Here is a 19,692-nt window from a genome sequence, read left to right as displayed (position 1 = left end):
AGCAACAAATCTTGCATGATGTGGCTAATCACAACCTGTACGGCCAAATGCGGGCAGTGTAGCTGGGACATGTTGGCCGGTGTGGGCACGTTGGGCCGAAGGGCATGTTTCCACACTCTATGACTCTATGTATTGTTCTATTTACCATCAATAAGAAGGCGCAACGGTAGAGACCTCAGGACGACAGATGGCACAATGGGCTAAGTGTTCGGCTGGCAACCGGAAGGTAGCCGGTTCGAATGCCGCTTGGAGTGCATACTGTCGTTGTGTCCTTGGGCAAGACACTTCACCCACCTTTGCCTGTGTGTGAATGTGTGTGAGTGATTGGTGGTGGTCGGAGGGGCCGTAGGCGCAGATTGGCAGCCACGCTTCCGTCAGTCTGCCCCAGGGCAGCTGTGGCTACAGAAGTAGCTTACCACCACTGAGTGTGACTGAGGAGTGAATGAATAATGCGATGTAAAGCGCCTTGAGTATTAGAAAGGCGCTATATAAATCCCATCCATTATTATTATTATTAGAGTTGCAATACACTGCCAGTGACTGCGTGACAACACGGCTTCAATTTACAGTTTGCTTACAAAGTATCTTACAAAGTGGCATTCTTTGACATAGCACCATTTAAGGTACAGGGCGGCATGGCGGTGCAGCGGTAGAGCTGCTACCTTACAGCGCTGGAGACCCGGGATCGATCCTGACTATGGGTGCTGTCTGTACGGAGTTTGTACGTTATCCCCATAACCGCATGGATATTCTCCGGGAGCTCTGGTGTCCCCCCCACACTCCAGTCGTGCAGGTTTGTAGGCTAATTAGCTTGTATAATTGTAAATTGTCCCTTGTGTGTGTGTGTGTGTATGTAGGATAGTGTTAATGTGCTGGGATCGCTGGCTGGCACAGACTCGGTGGGCTGAAGGGCCTGTTTCCACGCTGTATCTCTAAACTAAAACTAAACTGGAAGTATTTCCGTGTTGCCAAATTTCCAATGTCTGCATTTAACACGATTAATTCAGTCACTGAAGTTCCTTGTTTGTCCTTCGTATATTTACCAAATAGTTGTGGTAAATTGTGGTCATTCTAGCCTGAATAAATCTTTACAGGCAATCCTGACAAGAGGCCATCGTCGTGAGGCCGGTGATAAATATTCAATGATAATCAACCTGTACGTCATGACAATTCTCTCTCCGTCCCTCCCCCTCCCCCACCCTGTCATCCTGCTAGTTTCACTGTTTGCATCCCTCCGTTGTCACCTCTTCCACAGCCAACAATGGACCAATGTGGGCCGCACCTTCCCTGAGTCACTGGTCCCGGCTCTGATTTGGTATAGAGTTATAGAGTGATACAGGCCTTTCCGCCCAACTTGCCCACACCAGCCAACATCTCCCATCCACAATAGTCCCACCTGCCTATGTCTGGCCCATATCCCTCCAAACTTGTCTAATTGTTTCTTAAACATTGCAATAGCCATAGTTCTGTACCTTTTCATACCTCTAGTTTCCCTCTCCTCAATTCTCAGTCTGAAGAAGGGTCTCGACCTGAAACGTCATCCATTCCTTTTTCCAAAGATGCTGCCTGACCCGCTGAGTTACTCCAACATTGTGTGTCTAACAACTGTACTGGACCCAAGCTCACTCTGTCTGAAGAATAGCTCAATGGGTATGAAACCATTATCATAATATCAATTCAGACAAAGGACTGAAGAAGGGTATCATCCCGAAACATCACCCGTTCCTTCTCTGCAGAGATGCTGCCTGTCCTGCTGAGTAACTCCAGCATTTTGTGTCTACCTTCAATTCAATCTCATCCTATTTTCAATTTGAGAAAGGACTTGTGCATGCAAGTGTGAACACTGGCTCGTATTCTGAATCAAAATGTGGACTCGCATGCAAAGGGAAGGGTCATCAATGGGAAACTATTTTCGAGCTTGTCATAATTCATAATAGAAATTATGCATTTTCTCAGAGGACAGAGCTAAGGGGGATAAGTTTGTCTTTGGCTGCTCGTCCTTGCTTCAGAGAGGATAGAATGTCTCTACATTGCACAATCGCTGGCCAAAATAAGCCTCCTTGGAAGAGTACCAACCTGCTGCCCTTTCACACCCACACAGCTGAAAAAGATCTTCAGTGGACAGGTTCTGGCAGCTCAGTGCCCGAGTGGTGGAAATCACCCCCTGAAATCAGGAGCCCACAACCGATGCCACCTTTGGCTTCCAGTGACGAGGAACCATCCACAAATAACCAAACTCCTCCAGGGAGGGGATTCTGAATCGGAGCATATTTGTAATTAACTCAATGAAGTCAGTCTTCTGGCAAATTCATTCAACATTCCTAGCAGTCACGATTCACTCCAGAGTCCAGAGGTTTCAGGGCTATTTAAAAAAAGAAATGTTTCTGATTCAAGTTGGAAATTGAAATATTCAGGAAGCTGGGTTTAAATTTCCCCACACGAGTCCTGCCAATCTGCAGAGCATGGATAAATCCCAAGTATCATCAATTTCTTCTGTCAGAGGGTGGTGAATCTGTGGAATTAATTTCCACAGAAGACTGTGGAGGCCAAATCAATAGATATTTTTCAGGCGGAGACTGACAGATTAGTGCGGGTGTCTGGGGTTATGGGGAGAAGGCAGGAGAATGGGGTTAGGAGGGAGAGATAGATCAGCCATGATCGAATGGCAGCGCAAACTCGATGGGTCGAATCGTCTAATTCTGCTCCTTATGGCCTATGCATTCCATAGACGAGGCTTATCCTCTCCACATTCACTCGAGGCAACAGAATATTATTGCACTCGAGTATTTATTATTCAGAAGGACCAAATATACATTAATAATAATAATGATAATGGATGGGATTTATATAGCGCCTTTCTAATACTCAAGGCGCTTTACATCGCATTATTCATTCACTCCTCAGTCACACTCGGTGGTGGTAAGCTACTTCTGTAGCCACAGCTGCCCTGGGGCAGACTGACGGAAGCGTGGCTGCCAATCTGCGCCTACGGCCCCTCCGACCACCACCAATCACTCACACACATTCACACACAGGCAAAGGTGGGTGAAGTGTCTTGCCCAAGGACACAACGACAGTATGCACTCCAAGCGGGATTCGAACCGGCTACCTTCCGGTTGCCAGCCGAACACTTAGCCCATTGTGCCATCTGTCGTCCCGATTACATTGGCAGGTAATCTGGCTCCATTTTTACAATCAACTCAATTGAACGAGGAAATTATCCAAATATTACTGCTGACAATAATTAATTAAGTGCTATCGATTTTCTTCTTAGCAACCAAATAAACTGCTAACATAACGTGAGATACACACAAAGTGCTGGCTAGCATTACATGCCGCTCATTTTTTTTTCACTTTACTTCCTGAAAACAATTAAGGGCAGCACGGTGGCACAGTGGTAGAGTTGCTGCCTTACAGCGCTGGAGACCCGGGTTCGATCCTGACCATGGGTAATGTCTGTATGGAGTTTATACGTTCTGCCCAAGACCTGCGTGGGTTTTCTCTGGGCACCCCGGTTTCCTTCCACACTCCAAAGTCGTACAGGTTTGCAGGTTAATTGGCTTGGTATAAATGTAAATTGTCGCTAGTGTGTGTAGAGTGCAGGGATCGCTGGTCGGTGCGGACTCGGTGGGCCGAAGGGACTGTTTCTGCCCTGTATCTCTAAACTAAGCAAAACTAAACTAATGGTTAAACAAATAACCACACATTTTAAATGATGGCTCGGTGCATAAATTAGTATGTGGAAGCTGTGTTTACACAGCTATTATGCGACCTGGTTTTCCTCCATAAAACATTATTTTAGTTGACATGTATCCAAGCTGAAGACAGACACAAACTGCTGGAGTAACTCAGTGGGTCAGGCAGCATCTCTGGAGAGAAGGAATGGGTGACGTTTCGGGTCGAGACACTCCTTCAGCTATGTCCCAGCAGAGATTGCCTGCGTTTGTCCTGCCTCCTGGATTTTCTTCCCTGTGTGACTCCTTTCCTACTTTAGACTTTTAGTCTTAGGAGATAGATATAGTACGGACACAGGCCCTTTGGCCCACCGAGTCCATGCCAACCAGCGATCACCCTGTGCATGAGCACTACCCTACACACAATCAACTGGAAATCCTAACAGGATCCAGGGAAATGGGGAGAAGGCAGGCACGGGTTACTGATTGTGGATGATCAGCCATGATCACGATGAATGGCGGTGCAGGCCCGATATGCCAAATGGCCTCCTCCTGCACCTATTTTCTATGTTTCTATTGAAACAAACTATCTGGAGGCCCGATAATCTGTATTCCATCTACAACTCAGATTCAGATTCAGATTCAGATTCAACTTTAATTGTCATTGTCCGTGTACAGTACAGAGACAACGAAATGCATTTAGCAATCAACTCTGAGGCATGTTAATTCCAAAGGAGTATTTGCTAACAAAGAGAAGTTCAGGATGTTTCTAGGAAGCATTTAATGACTGTCTCTATGGAGCGAAGGAAATAGGCAACAGAGATGCTGCTTCACCCGCTGAGTTTCTGCAGATTTTCCAGCATCTGCTGTTCCTTCTTAAACATAATGACTGCCTCTTCCCACTCTATCATCTACCACCCCCTCCTCCACTCCCTCACCACTCCCCCATGTTGCAGAGTCATTCAATTTCTCATTAATAATTCTTTGTGTCACTTCAGCCTGAAGCACATGGTGTCATATCACCGCAGCCTGAATCACCTGACACATACCTCACTCATTTTCATCCACGTGATTCAACTGTCACCAACCCTACATCACCATTCACCGATCTGTACACAAGTCATTTTGGTGTTGGGCTCACGAGAAAGAAAAGCAAACCTGTTCGGACATTCCTCGGCGTTTTAAAATCCAGGCGGCAATTCATGAAAGGCTGCCTAATGCGTTTTAATACTCAAATCGTGTAAAGTATTTAAAGGCAGTTTACGGGAAGGGCAGATCTCAGCGTCAGCCCATATTCGCTCGGCATCAGGGCGGCAGGGTGGTAGAGTTGCTGTCGTACAGCGCCAGAGACCTGGGTTCGATCCTGACTACGGGTGCTGTCTTCACGGAGTTTGTGCGTCCTCCCTGTGTCCAGTGTGGGTTTTCTCCGGGATCTTCGATTTCCTCCCGCACTCCAATGATGTACAGGTTTTGTAGGTTAATTGCTTTGGTATAATCGTAAATTGTCCCGAGTGTGTGTCGGATAGCACCAGCGTATGGGGGTCGCTGGTTGGTGCGGGCTCGGTGGGCCGAAGGGCCTATTTCCGCGCAGTATCTCTAAACTAAACTAAAAATGCAGGCGCGCACAGTTTTGTTTTAACAGCATAGTAATAGCTAGTTGTGAAACGTAAGTTTATTGACTGCCTTTGTCATTTGCATTTTGTTTATCCTTCGACAAGTGATCAAATTATTAAATGAAAAAAAAATACAGCAAGCAGTGGAATTTCATTTTTACCACCAAGCAGATGTGTCAAAGTTGCGTGAACATTGGAAATTGAACATGAATTATTACAATATTGAATAGCATTGTGATTGGCTGTGAGACATAGACATGAACTATAATACAACTTTTGTGGCAATCTCTGGAGAGAAGGAATAGATCTGAAGAAGGATCTCGACCCAAAATGCCACCTCTTCCTTCTCTCCAGAGATGCTGCCTGTCCCACTGAGTTACTCCAGCATTTTGTGTCTATCTTCTATTTAAACTGGCATCTGCAGTTCTTTCCTACACTATTTGTCAATCTAATTTTCGGAGCAGGTAGGTGTCTTAACAATTTGCAAGAAATCTGAATAATAAAAGTCTGTTTAAGTGCCAATACTGTTTCAAAAGAACATGTTTTAAAACAGTGTATTAACCTTTATTTCCTTGACCTGTTATCTAGACTCATGACAATAGTAATTCACCATTGAGTGCCTGCCTGTGCTGGTCCATTGACATGCTCCTGGCATGGATTCATACTCTACTCAGAAGCTGCCTGTAAAGAAGCATTATCACATCCAGGCAAACTTGCTTTCACCAGCTCCTCCCTGCATGTGTCGTGTTGTGGTGGATTATTGCCTCTGCAGCAGCCCCGGAAATAATGGATCAATCAACCCCTTTCGAAGACCCAGGAAGGATAGATTAACACGACCATGCAAGAGTGGCACGGTGGCGCAGTGGTAGAGTTGCTGCCTTACAGCACCAGAGACCGGGGTGCGATCCTTTAATATTCCATTGTTATTGGCGTCTACAGAGATCATCAGATCAGAGGCAGCCAGAAGGGATGTTAATCGCATTGGATTTTAATTTAGTTCAGAGATACAGCGCGGAAACCAAGTCCGCGCCGACCAGCCATCCCCGCACATTAACACTACTAGGGACATTTTACATTCATACCACGTATACAAACCCAAGCCAATTAACCTACAAACCCGTACGTCTTTGGAGTGTGGGAGGAACCCGAAGGGCTCGGAGAAAACCCACACAGGTCACGGGGAGAACGTACAAACTCCCGCACAGACAGCATCCGTAGTCGGGATCAAACCCGGGTCTCCGGCGCTGCAAGCACTGTAAGGCAGAAACTCTACCACCATGCCACACTTTATACGACGTGCTATTAGATGTGCATCAATCCCCCATTATGTGAACGTGAGGTGGTGTGTTAATTTGTTCGTCAGCATTCATCCATCCTTACTGAATGCATTCAGTGTTACATTAATCCTTTTGCAAAATTGTGATAACCTTTCATTACCAAACACATGCATGACTGTGTTAATCTGTTTTTGCTGGCTCCTGACAGGGGCAAGATGGGTATAAATCAGCTGCTGCTGGCTCCCTGCATTGTCATGTTAATCCAACATTTCTGGGCACCAGCAGTGACGTGTTAATCTGTCAATATTTAGCCCCAGATCTGCTGCATTGTTCTATCATTACCGTCTGCTTGTTGGATCCTATTGTATAACTGTTGAACGTACAAACTCCGTATAGACAGCACCCATAGTCTTGATCAGTACGGGTGCCAGGTGTTATGGGGAGAAGGCAGGGGAATCGGGTTAGGAGGGAGAGATAGATCAGCCATGATTGAAAGGCGGAATAGACTCGATGGGCCGAATGGCCTAACTCCATTTCTGTGTCTTATGACCTTATGAAATTACCACAGTCTAACAGATACTGTACGCCTCAGGATGAATAGAGAAGAGGTCTTTGGCTTGTAAATGGTTGGCCCTTGGAGCCCGGTCAATCTAAACAAACTTTTGCAAGTTATGCAACCAAAAGCATGTTCCACGAGCGATTTTCTTTTAGATTGGAGCCTGAATCTGGTGTTTCTCTTCGAACAAAAACAAACAAGGGCAGAACTGAACACTATATCATGGTGGGGGGAAAAAATTCACAGACGCATTGAGCCCAGAAGGATCGTATGCCAATAACAAAATATATAAAGACAATACACCGAGTGTAAGTACAACATTCAATATTTTCACATGATTGAAAAGAATCCTTTTCCCATCAACATACGATAACTGGCAAAATAACATTCTTATGTCTGATTAGTGCGGCACTCTTAAATAGAACCGCTTGGCACACACACTGCCACATAGAGATAAGACATTACGTACAAGAGTACCCAACGTATAAACCAGCCGCAAAGTCCAAGTTCAAGTTCAGGTTCACATTTATTACCACATTCACCAATTAAGGTACAGTGGCATTTGATTTACCATGCAGCCACACAATCAAACAGAGCACATAATTAACAAATGCAACATGTTTCGACCATGTTCTTTGATTTAGTGTGGGTGTCAATGGGTGGTCGCGGGATTATTCCTTGTACACAAACATGCCTATCGATGTTATTTTTGGATTCAGTGGTGGCTCTAGCAAAAGATGATTTTTCTTGTCAGTGCCCTCTTGAGCAGTGGAAGTTAAAGGCCTGTCCCACTGTACGAGGTAATTCAAGAGATCTCCCGAGTTAAAAAAAATAATCAAAGTCGTGGTAAGTACGTAGAATGTACGTTGTGGGTACGTCGGAGCTCGGGACGTCTCTTAGCGGCTCGTAACGCTAACGGCAGGCACTCAGGAAACGCGGTAAGCTCGTGAAGATTTTTCAACATGTTGAAAAATGTCCACGAGAGCCTCGAGTGCCTACGAGCGGCTATTACCGTAATTCTCCGAGTTCGAATCAGGGGAAACTCGGGAGAACTCTTGAATTACCTCGTACAGTGGGACAGGCCCTTAAAGAGTGATGTTATTATCCCATCCAAATATAAAATCATATCAGGGCATAATGCAAACCCTTGTAGTATTAGTGATTTCACACACGTTGCTACTGTCTTTGAAAAAAGGCCTTGTATTACAAATCTTATGATAAACATACACTTTAAAGGACAAGTTTAAAAAAACAACCCAATTCAACATCTAGCATTCGAGTTTGTTCTTTTGTACTCTTTCAATGAAAATGTGTGCAATATTTACTTCATTGAGTAAATATCTGGTCAGAAAGTTCTCAACAAACAGTCTGGAACAGTTAAGGTTTTCTTGTAAATGAATAAAGGCTTACCCGCATAAAGATTTGGATCGATGTAATCGTCCAGTTTCTTGTAGTGGATGATGTAATCTGCTATTTTTGTTCCGATAACGGGCTGTGCATCTTGCCATTCCAAGCCTATCATGGTACTCGATGGTTCTACACTTGCTGAGAGCCTCAAACTTGATGTAAAGAAATCAGAGACCAACATTAAGTGGTGCAAAGGTCCATTTGTCAAAGCACAGCACATCATTTCCCACTATCATTCCTTTGATCCCTGTCTGCAATAACTATATTTTTAAACTTTTTGGACATTGATTAAGTTGATTCAATTTAATTAATGGCATGTTGAGAGTATCTTCTTCAAGAACTAAAAATAAAGTGAAACACTCAAGGAAATAAGCTCATCTGAGAATGATACAAAGGAACTACGATATAAGTACATACTGTAACATTAGCTTGAAGTTGAACAATCCCAAATAATCACCTGCCTTTATTATGAAACGCCATTAAATCCTCTCCTCCGTGGTTATGGCTGGCTGATCAGCATCACATATAATGCCTACACTGAGAGACATGTCCACAACAACGTGTATGAATGTTGATTTCTCTAACTTCCCCTCTCTCTCTCTCTCTGTAGTTTCATAACAACATAGAAACATAGAAAATAGGTGCAGGAGGAGGCCATTCGGCCAGCACCACCATTCATTGTGATCATAGCTGATCGTCCCCAATCAATAACCCGTGCCTGCCTTCCCCCCGTATCCCTTAATTCCACCAGCCCCATAAGCTCTATCTAACTCTCTCTTAAGTTCATCCAGTGATTTGGCCTCCACTGCCCTCTGTGGCAAGGAATTCCATAAATTCACAACTCTCTGGGTGAAAAAGATTTTTCTCATCTTAGTCTTAAATGGCCTCCCCTTTATTCTAAGACTGTGGCCCCTGGTTCTCGTCTCGCCCAACATTGGGAGTATTTTTCCTGCATCTAGCTTGTCCAGTCCTTTTATAATTTTATATGTTTCTATAAGATCCCACCTCATCCTTCTAAACTCCAGTGAATACAAGCCTAGTCTTTTCAGTCTTTCCACACCCTAGTCATCCTACTATTTTCACACTCGTCCTGTTGAGTTTCATCGTCTGTATAACTCGTTATCTCCTACCCCACATCCAACAATGGACCATTGTGGGCTCCACCTTCACTTGATCATCATTGCTTTTTGCATATCTTTCATTCATCTCTTCTGCATATACTGCACATATCTCTCCTTTCCCTCTCCCCCCGACTCTAAGTCTGAAGAAGGGTCTCGACCCGCGACACCACTTCTCCCTTCTCTCCAGAGATGCTGCCTGACCCGCTGAGTTGCTCCAGCTTTTTGTGTCCATCTTCAATGTATGGAACGAGTTGCCGGAGGAGGTACCTGAGGCAGGGACTATCGCAATGTTTAAGAAACATTTAGACAGGCACATGGATAGGACAGGTTGAGAGGGATATGGGCCAAGCGCAGGCAGGTGGGACTAGTGTAGATGGGACATGTTTTGGTCAGTATGGGCAAGTTGGGCAGAAGGGCCTGTTTCCATGCTGTCTCTATAATTCTATAACTCTATGACAATGCAGATTGCTAATAACAATTAATTGAGTTATTCAACATTGTGTCTGGAAATATTTTAATTGTTACATTAGTAATTTGGAATGTACCAAAGTACGCTGGGGCACATAGGAAAAGACCATGAACATTTGAACAGCATTTTTGAGACATTTAAGATGGAGGTGATAGCAAATCCCAATTTGAGATAAAATAAATAAATCTACCCTTTGCTGCTGACTCACATCATAGGTTTGCATCAGGATCTCCAGGGTCAGGGACAGTTTCTTCCCAGCTGTTATAAGTTTATTGGCCAAGTATTCACATACAAGGAATTTGCCTTGGTGCTCAGCCCGCAAGTGACAACATGACATACAGTGACAGTTAGGAATGACACATAAAACATTAAAGGCAACTGAACCATCCTACCACAACTAGAGAGCAGTCCTGAAATTATTTGTGACCACTCGGACTTTCCTTGATCGGCTTTTCCTTGCAATAACATTATTCTCTTATCATGTATCTATACACTGTAAATGGCCCGATTGTAATCACATATTGTCCTTGCGCTGACTGGATAATAGCACGTTACAAAGGCTTTTCATTGTACCTCGATACACGTGACAATAAACTAAACCGTAAACTGACTCTTGCAGTCACGGTGAGAAACAGCGGAAAAACTAAGCAAGGTATCTATAAATCAAAGGGCATTCCTTCAAATAGCAGCATTACATCATAAAATGTGCCCTCAAAACAATGTTCCGCTTGGATAGAGTGGATGTGGAGAGGATGTTTCCACTACTGCCATTGGGCTATTAAACACTACAACCTCATGTAGGCTCTGAACTACAATAGACTATTATTATTATTATTACACTGTTCAGTTTGTTCTTTCAGTATGTGTGTATGTGTTAATATATATATGGGTATGTGTATATATACACACTGAGCGTTTCTCTTCTCTCTCTCTCGTTTGTCATATCATACTATGTGTGCATATTATGTTGTGCTGCAGCAAGTAAGAATTTCATTGTTCTATCTGGGACATATGACAAAAAAACACACTTGACTCTATTGACTAGTGGGAAGGTCTAGGACTAGTGGTCATAGCCTCAGAATTGAAGGATGTTCTGTTGTGAAGGAGATGAGGAAGAACCTATTTAGTCAGAGGGTGGTGAATCTGCGGAAAGGCTGCGGTGGCCAAGTCAATGGATATTTTTCAGGTGGAGATAGATAGATTCTTGATTAGTACGGGTGTCAGGGGTTGTGGGGAGAAGGCAGGAGAATGGTGTTGAGAGGGAGAGATCGATCAGCCATGATTGAATGGCGGAGTAGAATTGATGGGCCGAGTGGCCAAATTCTGTTCCTATCACTCATGACCTAGTGACCTTAGTTGTGCCCCAGTTGCGCCTGAGAGTGGTATCTTCGGAAACTTTGCTGCCACTTGGATCTGCAGTGCAGCGTTGGAGAGAGAGCATGTTGAAAGGTAAATTTTCGGCTGCGGTCGTTATACGTACACAGGCTGAGGTAACGGGCTGCAGTTCGGGAGGCCGTCTTCATCGAACGCACTCAAGTCACATCTGCACCAGTCATCAATGACATCACCCTTCCCCAGGCACCAGTAGGAGCTCATTAGCGCAGTCTTGAAAGCCTGCAAAACAATCACAGCAGTAACAGTAACCAGTAACAGTGTTGACTAGCTCGCAGTCTCATTCTGTGCAATCCAACATCACAGCAAAAAGGGCAACATCGTCCTTACAACATATAGTCTTTCAAAACATAACATACCTTCTAATACCCCTTGTTCCCCTCGCCCCTGACTCTCATAGAAACATAGACAATAGGTGCAGGAGTAGGCCATTCGGCCCTTCGAGCCAGCACTGCCATTCAATATGATCAGGGCTGATCATCCTAAATCAGTACCCCGTTCCTGCTTTCTCCCCAAATCCCTTATCTCTGCTATCCCTAAGAGCTATATCTAACTCTCTCTTGAAAGCACCCAGAGAACCGGCCTCCACTGCCCTCTGAGACAGAGAACTCCACACACTCACAACTCTCTGTGTGAAAAAGTTTTTCCTCATCTCTGTTTTAAATGGCTTACCCCTTATTCTTAAACTCAGTCTGAAGAAGGGTCTCGACCCCGAAACGTCACCTATTCCTTCTCTCCGGAGATGCTGACTGTCCCGTTGAGTTACTCCAGCATTTTGTGTCTACTTCCTAAATGAATCTGGTTTTAATGAAAGCCTTTGTTTAGATGATGTGGTTAGAACTCATTACTCTGACTTAATTCTGACTTGCCTTGTACAGTTACAGCTTTATTGAAGAAGCACAGCATGATGGCACAGGAAGATTAATCAGAAACTACCATATTTGTATTCAAACAATAATTAGTTTAGTTTAGTTTAGAGATACAGCACGGAAACAGGCCCTGTGGCCCACCGAGTCCGTACCGACCAGCGATCCCAGCACATTATGTAAAAGAATATGTGTGTTATGATTGTGTTTATAGTTGTTTGGTTGTTTGGTTGTTTGTCTTTTGCACAAAAGTCCGCGAGCATTGCCACTTTCATTTCACTGCACATCTCGTATGTGTATGTGACAAATAGACTTGACTTGACATTAAACACTGTCCTACACACACTAGGGACAATTAACACTTACACCAAGCCAATTAACCTACAAACCTGTACGTCTTTGAAGTGTGGGAGGAAACCCAAGATCTCGGAGAAAAGCCACACAGGTCATGGGGAGAACGTACAAACTCCGTACAGACAGCACCCGTAGTCGGGATCGAACCCGGGTCTCTGTCGCTGTAAGGCGGCAACTCTCCTGCTGCGCCACCGTGCCGCCCGCAATGAATCCTGCTGAATTTCTCCACATTTGTACACTCATTTTAGAAGCAGGAGTCACTGTGGCTGGATGTTCATGTTAAAATGTGTTTTTGAGTCTGTTGCTTTCAATTGTATGACTGACCTGGCCAGTGAAATTCCTCGTATGTTGCAAAACATACTTGGCGAATAAAACCTGATTCTGATTCTGCAAGTGAATGGAGATGGTGAAGGTAAAGAATCGTAGGGAGAATGCGTGTGAATTGATTCACTTATGGGTTGTACAGAGAGAGACTTATTCTTGGTCAGTTCCACCAGACAGGTGACTGGCATCAAAATGCAAGAAATATGGTTATAACTTTTATTTTATTACATTTTAAAATAATTAAAACAATACATAAGTTCATTAGTTCATAACGTATAGGAGCAGAATTAGGCCATTCGACCCATCAAGTCTACTCTGCCATTCAGTCATGGCTGATCTATCTTGGCCTCTCAACCCCATTCTCCTGCCTTCTCCCTATAACTCCTGACACCCGTACTAATCCAGAATCTCTGCCTTAAAAATATCCAATGACAGCCTCCACAGTCTTCTGTGGGAATGAATTCCACAGATTCACCACCCTCTGACCAAAGAAATTCCTCCTCATCTCCTTTCCAAAGCTACATCCTTTTATTCTGAGGCTATGGCCTCCAGTGGAAACATATAGCAGAAATATATTTTTAAATAATTTTTAAAAATTTACATTTTATTATATTATGTTGAAAAAGGACGTAGCTTTGGAAAGGAGATGAGGCGGAATTTCTTTGGTCAAAGCTAGGGCTAACGGGATCAAGGGATATGGGGAAAAAAGCAATAAAGGGGTACTGATTCCGGATGATCAGCCATGACCATATTGAATGGCGGTACACAAAAATGCTGGAGAAACTCAGCGGGTGCAGCAGCATCTAGGAATGAAGGAAATAGGCAACGTTTCGGGCCGAAACCCTTCTTCAGACTGGTGGGCGGGCGGGGGGGGGGGGGGGAGAACTTCTCCGAGAAGAAAGGAAAAGGGAGGAGGAGGAGCCTGAAGGCTGAGGGAGAGATAGGAAGGGGAGGAGACAGCAAGGGCTAACAATTCAATGTTCGGAGAATTGAATGGCGGTGCTGGTTGAATTCACAAGAGAATTCAATGTTCAGAGAATTGAATGGTGTTGCTGGTCCGAAGGGCTGAGTGGCCTACTCTAGCACCTACTGCATTTTATATGTTTCTTTGTTTCTCTTCAGGACAAGGCCAGTGAAGAACATGCCAAGGATTTAAAATAATCATCCACCTGACTGCGACTTCCAAGTGAACACATATCAAATGGTTTGTGTTGGTCGACAAAAATGCTGGAGAAGGGTCTCGACCCGAAACGTCGCCCATTTCCTTCGCTCCATAGATGCTGCCTCACTCGCTGAGTTTCTCCAGCATTTTTGTTTACCTTCGATTTTTCCAGCATCTGTAGTTCTTTCTTAAACAAGTGGTTTGTGTTAGTCAGAAGGAAATGACTAATTATCAATTACTTGAGCATTTGAAGAAAGTTTTTTTACAAAGTGATTTTCAAGCTTTGTCCCACAGGAGGTTTCGCCCGTTGGCCCTGGATAGTTGAAATGTGCAAGTAAATGTATTTCTATTTGTTTGAGTGGTCAGAGAATGGTGTGCCAGAACGTCTAGCATCTCTTGCTGATGAGAAAAAGCTCCTCAGAGCTACACCACGTCAGGAAATGACACATGCAATTATACAAAGTTGTGGAACCTGCTTTAACATATTCAACATTTTTCCCTACCTGCATCAGAGTACTGGCACTAATGATTGTTGTGCAAAGTTAACTGTTGAAAGGCTCAAGAGTGGAATAGGCACCTGCATTCCAAAATGAAGAAGGCCAAACCAGAAAAGGTGCATTGTGGTGCATACAAGCTCATACAAGGAGCGGGCCCTGCAAGCCTGCTGTGCCTATTGGTAAGAAGATGACTATAACCTCATCTTAGCATTCCTGCCTGTACAGGTAGTTGTGCTATCACCCTCCAGATTCAGGGACAATTTCTTCCCAGCTGTTATCAGGCAATTGAATCATCCTACCACAACTGGAGAACGGTCCTGAACTACTATCTGGGCGGACACGGTGGCACAGCAGTAGAGTTGCTGCCTTACAGCATAAAATGCAGCGCCAGAGACTACGGGCGCTGTCTGTGTGGTTTGTACGTTCTCCCCGTGACCTGCGTGGGTTTTCTCCGAGATCTTCGGTCTCCTCCCACACTCCAAAGACGTAAGGTTTGTAGGTTAATTGGCTTGGTTAATTGGCGATAAAAATGTTAAATTGTCCAAGTTGGCGATATGCAGAGTACTGCCCTGCCGACTACAACATTCAGAAGGTTCAGAAGATTGGATTGGATTGGATTCAATTTATTGTCATTGCACTTTTCAGTGCAACGAAATGGTTTAGCCTGCAGTCATAACTAGAATAAATAACAAAACAAACGCTCAACACAGTTTAAAGTCCCAAAGTCATTGTCTCTTCCCTCCTTGCTCTCCCTCTGCGCTGAGCAAGGTACTAACTACCTCGTTGGTGACCCTCGGACTGTCCTTGATTAGAATGCGATGGCTTAACGTTGCACTAAACGTTATTCCCATATCATGTGTACATACACTGTCAATGGCTCGAATGCCTGTTCTGTTTCCATGTAGCTTTCTCACAATATTAGACATCGTTGTCTCTTCAACACAGCTGCTACTTTAACCACAGAAGGCCTTTGAAATTGAATGCAATCACTTCTATTGGCACTTACGTAATCATACTCTATCAAGCAATGTAACATACAGCCTTTAGTATTTTTAGTTTGCAGTTACAAAAAAATAAACATTGCTACTAAAAAGACCTTCCTTTTTGAGAATCTTGTGGGAAACATAACTTGTGCAGGAAGGAACTGCGGATGCTGTTTTTTTTTAACCGAAGATAGGCACAAAATGCTGGAGCAACTTGGGCGGCACGGTGGCACAGCGGTAGAGTTGCTGCCTTACAGCGCCAGAAACCCACGCGGTCACGGGGAGAACGCACAAAACTCCGGACAGACATGCACCCATAGTCAGGATCGTAGCCGGGTCTCTGGCGCTGTGATGCAGCAGCTCTACCGCTGCACCACCGTGCCACCCTCCATGAGATGTTATGAGAGGTCGGGGAACGAAAGTGATCAGGATAAAAACAGTGACAGGGAGAAAATCGTCTTTCACGCAACATGATCTGCCTGTTGCTTTGTCTGGCAAAGATGGGAAAGTGGGACCAGTGCGGAAAGTGAAGTTCAGGCCACGTTCAATAGACAATAGACAATAGGTGCAGGAGTAGGCCATTCGGCCCTTCGAGCCAGCACCGCCATTCAATGTGATCATGACTCACGAGATCAGATGTGTGATTAATTAAGCAAGCGGTTGGCAAGGAGGCAAGGGTGGACGGAGTGGGAGGAGTGCAGAGAGCGGCCAACAATACACAGACGGCCGGATGAAGATTCACGCCGATATGTGGCGTGCATTAAATCCACCTCTTGTTGTGGGTGGCATCAAGCAACTGCGAACAACAGCAGGATGGAAGTTCATCGCCAAGGATGAAAATTCAATAGTTGTTTTAAAAGGAAGGCCAGATAACTATCTGAAAGTTTCAGTAACTTGTAGGGTTATGGGCAAAAGGGTGGGGGGGGGGGGGGGGGGGGGGAGATGAGACTGGCTGGACTGCTCTTACAACTTGGTGGGACGAAGGGCCTGTTTCCGTGCTGTATCTCTAAACTTTATCTTTGTAACACTGCTGACAAATTCATTTCACTTGCACTTTATGTGCAATGTGACGAATAAAACTGTGTTGTATTGTATTGCAATGTAACTAAACTAAACTAACAAAGCATGGATGGATTTTTAGTTTAGTTTAGTTTAGAGATACAGCGTGGAAACACCACCTTCGGCCCACCGAGTCCGTGCCGACCAACGATCATCCCGTGCACAAGCACTATCCCAGACACTTGGGACAATTTTACATTACCCAAGCCAATTAACCTATAAACCTGCACGTCTTTGGAAGGTGGGAGGAAGCCAGAGCACCTGAAGAAAACCCACATGGTCCCAGGGAGAACGTGCAATGTTTTTTTTTTAAAGAAAATCACCAGGTTTTTTCTCATAGTGGCCGCCATCATTGTTCGACAATCCAGGGCCTGTTTTGATGCATTTTTGCCTCAAAGATCAGATATTTCGGTTGAGAAAAATGTCATGCCACGGTTTATTTAGTGTCAGTGATGAGGCAGAGGAGATGGCTTTTTTTGTATTTCTGCTGAGCAAGCCCTGCGAGAGATGTTCTCAGCCACAACATTCAGTAAATCTCTCAAATTATTTTTTAACGTTCGTGCTCCATGAAGGCAGGGAGGTTTGGCCATCTATTGGAAGGCATTCCTTGAGGAAGAACCAAGTCCACTGGCAGCACTCACAGCCTGAGTGATTCCAGTTTTGCTGAGATAATGGAAATACTGCACGAATAGCTGTACCGACCAACCATGAAGAAATACATCTTTAAAATCTATCTATGGAAAACAATGGGGAAAGCATTTAGATATGCATTTCAGAAGCAATACTCTGGGACAGTATGATGACCAGGCACGATGTCATTGTTTTGAGCAGTTCATAACAGTTTTTAAGACCTCAGAAATAAAGTTCTTTGCTATTGGAGTTTTATGGGAACAAGCAAAGAAAGAAGGGAATTTCACTTTTACAGTGGTTTTATTGTCCTCAAGAGTATCAGAAAGCATTTTAAGGGCATTTAAACACTTCTTCTGAAGTGTGGCCCTCGTTGGTTTGCAGGAATGCGCAGAAAGGCACTAGACGCACACACGCACGCACGCATAATACACAGAAATAAATTAGGCCAACTACTAGAACATGGAGCAAAGAAACATAATGGTTGATCTGTTGGAATGGAATGGAATAGAATGCTATTTATTGTAATTCAAACCTAGTTTTGAACGAAATTTCAATGGTAATGAGCGGAATCAGGGATAGACCACAGCTTAAGGACGAAGGGTATCAATTCAAAAGATCACCTATTCCTTCTATCCAGAGATGCTGCCTGACCCGCTGATTAACTCCAGCATTTTATGTCTATCTTCAGTGTAAACCAGCATCTGCAGTTCCTTCCGAAACATTACTTAAGTTCAGTTAAGTTCTGAGATACAGCGCGGAAACAGGGCCTTGGGCCCACTGAGTCCGTGGCGACAGGCAATCCCCGTACACTAGCACTATCCCACACACGAGGAACAATTCAAAATGTTTGTTTCTGAGTAAAATTGTTGATGAGCATTAAAAAAAAATACCCACGCAAATACCTAGAGAACAGAGGGGTAATCCCAGTAACAAGGCCAGCGTTTATCCCCATTCTTGGTAAATTGATAAATTGCATGGGTTTTAATTGGAAATCATCATTTGTTGTCCCATTCATATTTGGGGAATCACTGAACCTTGAATCGCTCAACTTGTCCAATGTTGTCTGGACTTAGGAAAATCACTTTGACAAATTCATCATCTTCTTCTTTCGTGTGGCGTGCACAGCCTAAAGTTGTTGGACAACTTGTTCTATTTGATCTTCAGTTTGTGCACGTCGAGTTAATTGCATTAGTCGAAACAGGGCGGACCACGTGAAGGTTGCAATCTTCCACCCCAATTCATCATGATATGATCACATAGATAGTTCCTAAAGAACAAACTTAAGAATATTCCAACGGGCCTTGTAGTTGATAAGATGCTTTTGAAGTGCAGTTGCTGTTATAATATCAAATAACACAGCAGCCTTTTGCAAGCCAGAGACTTAATAAATAACTAGAAAATCATTTATACGATACTGTTTGAGAGATTCACTTGAATAAAACGCAGTGAAATCAATTTTAATTATGACCATTCTATTGTGTTTAAAAAAATAAATGGTTTGAGTAAATCAGTAATATCATAAATACTGTATTCATTGTGTGATATGCCAGTGAATTCCTCCTGCATCTTAGGAAGAAAACTGACTCTCCAGCCTGAGAATAAACAGATAAACAAAAATATTATGAGCAAAGGGGCAGCACAGTGGCGCAGCGGTAGAGTTGCTTCCTTGCAGTGCCAGGGACCCAGGATCGATCCTGATGACGGGTGCTGTCTGTACGGTGTTTGTACGTTCTCCCCGTGACCTTGTGGGTTTTCGCCAGGTGCTCCGGTTTCCTCCCACATGCCAAAACCCGTATCACAGCGCCGCCTCCAGAAGTGGCGGCGCTGTGATACGGCTGCGGCTCACCTGCAGTCTGTCTGTTTTTACTTTTTTGTGTTGTTTTTTTGTCTAGTTTAGTAATTTTTTTGGTTATTAGGTGGTGTTATGTGTGTGGGGGGGGGTGAAACAGGGCTTTCTGTCTCTCCCTTCGGGGGAATGCGACTTTTTTGTCGTATCCCCCTTCTCTTCCCCCGTCTGCGCTGAGGCCTAATGGCGGAGCTGGCGGCCTCCAACCTGCGACCGACCTCGAGGGTCCGGAGGTAGAGCCAGCCAGGACTCACCAACGCGAGGCTGGCCGTCTTCGAGTTGTGGCGACGTCCGGGCAGCGGCACGACTCGGCGCTCCGGTGAGGGCGGATGGCGCGGGGCTGAGACGCTCCCGTGCGGGCGGCACAGCTACCGGCTGGAAGGCGCTCCCGTGTGAGCAGCCCGGCTCCCGGCTGGAAGGCGCTCCCGTGTGAGCAGCCCGGTGCGGGGCTGAGACGCTGCC

At 44.5% G+C, this 19,692-nt stretch overlaps 1 protein-coding gene across 8 annotated transcripts in view; it reads right to left on the bottom strand.

Annotated features, from left to right (window-relative positions):
- The window catches only part of astn2 (astrotactin 2), an 823,694-nt gene that overhangs the window by 286,332 nt on the left and 517,670 nt on the right, over nucleotides 1–19,692 (bottom strand). For all 8 annotated transcript variants that reach the window (XM_033048879.1, XM_033048880.1, XM_033048881.1 and 5 more), the window contains 2 exons: nucleotides 11,598–11,731; nucleotides 8,531–8,679 (listed from right to left, as the gene is read on the bottom strand). In XM_033048879.1, coding sequence (XP_032904770.1) covers nucleotides 8,531–8,679; nucleotides 11,598–11,731 — 283 coding nt within the window. The remainder of the gene's footprint in view (nucleotides 1–8,530; nucleotides 8,680–11,597; nucleotides 11,732–19,692) is intronic.

The sequence above is a fragment of the Amblyraja radiata genome, chromosome 32 (genome assembly GCF_010909765.2).
Source record: "Amblyraja radiata isolate CabotCenter1 chromosome 32, sAmbRad1.1.pri, whole genome shotgun sequence".
NCBI lineage: Eukaryota > Metazoa > Chordata > Chondrichthyes > Rajiformes > Rajidae > Amblyraja > Amblyraja radiata.
This window is presented reverse-complemented; position numbering and strand designations above follow the sequence as displayed.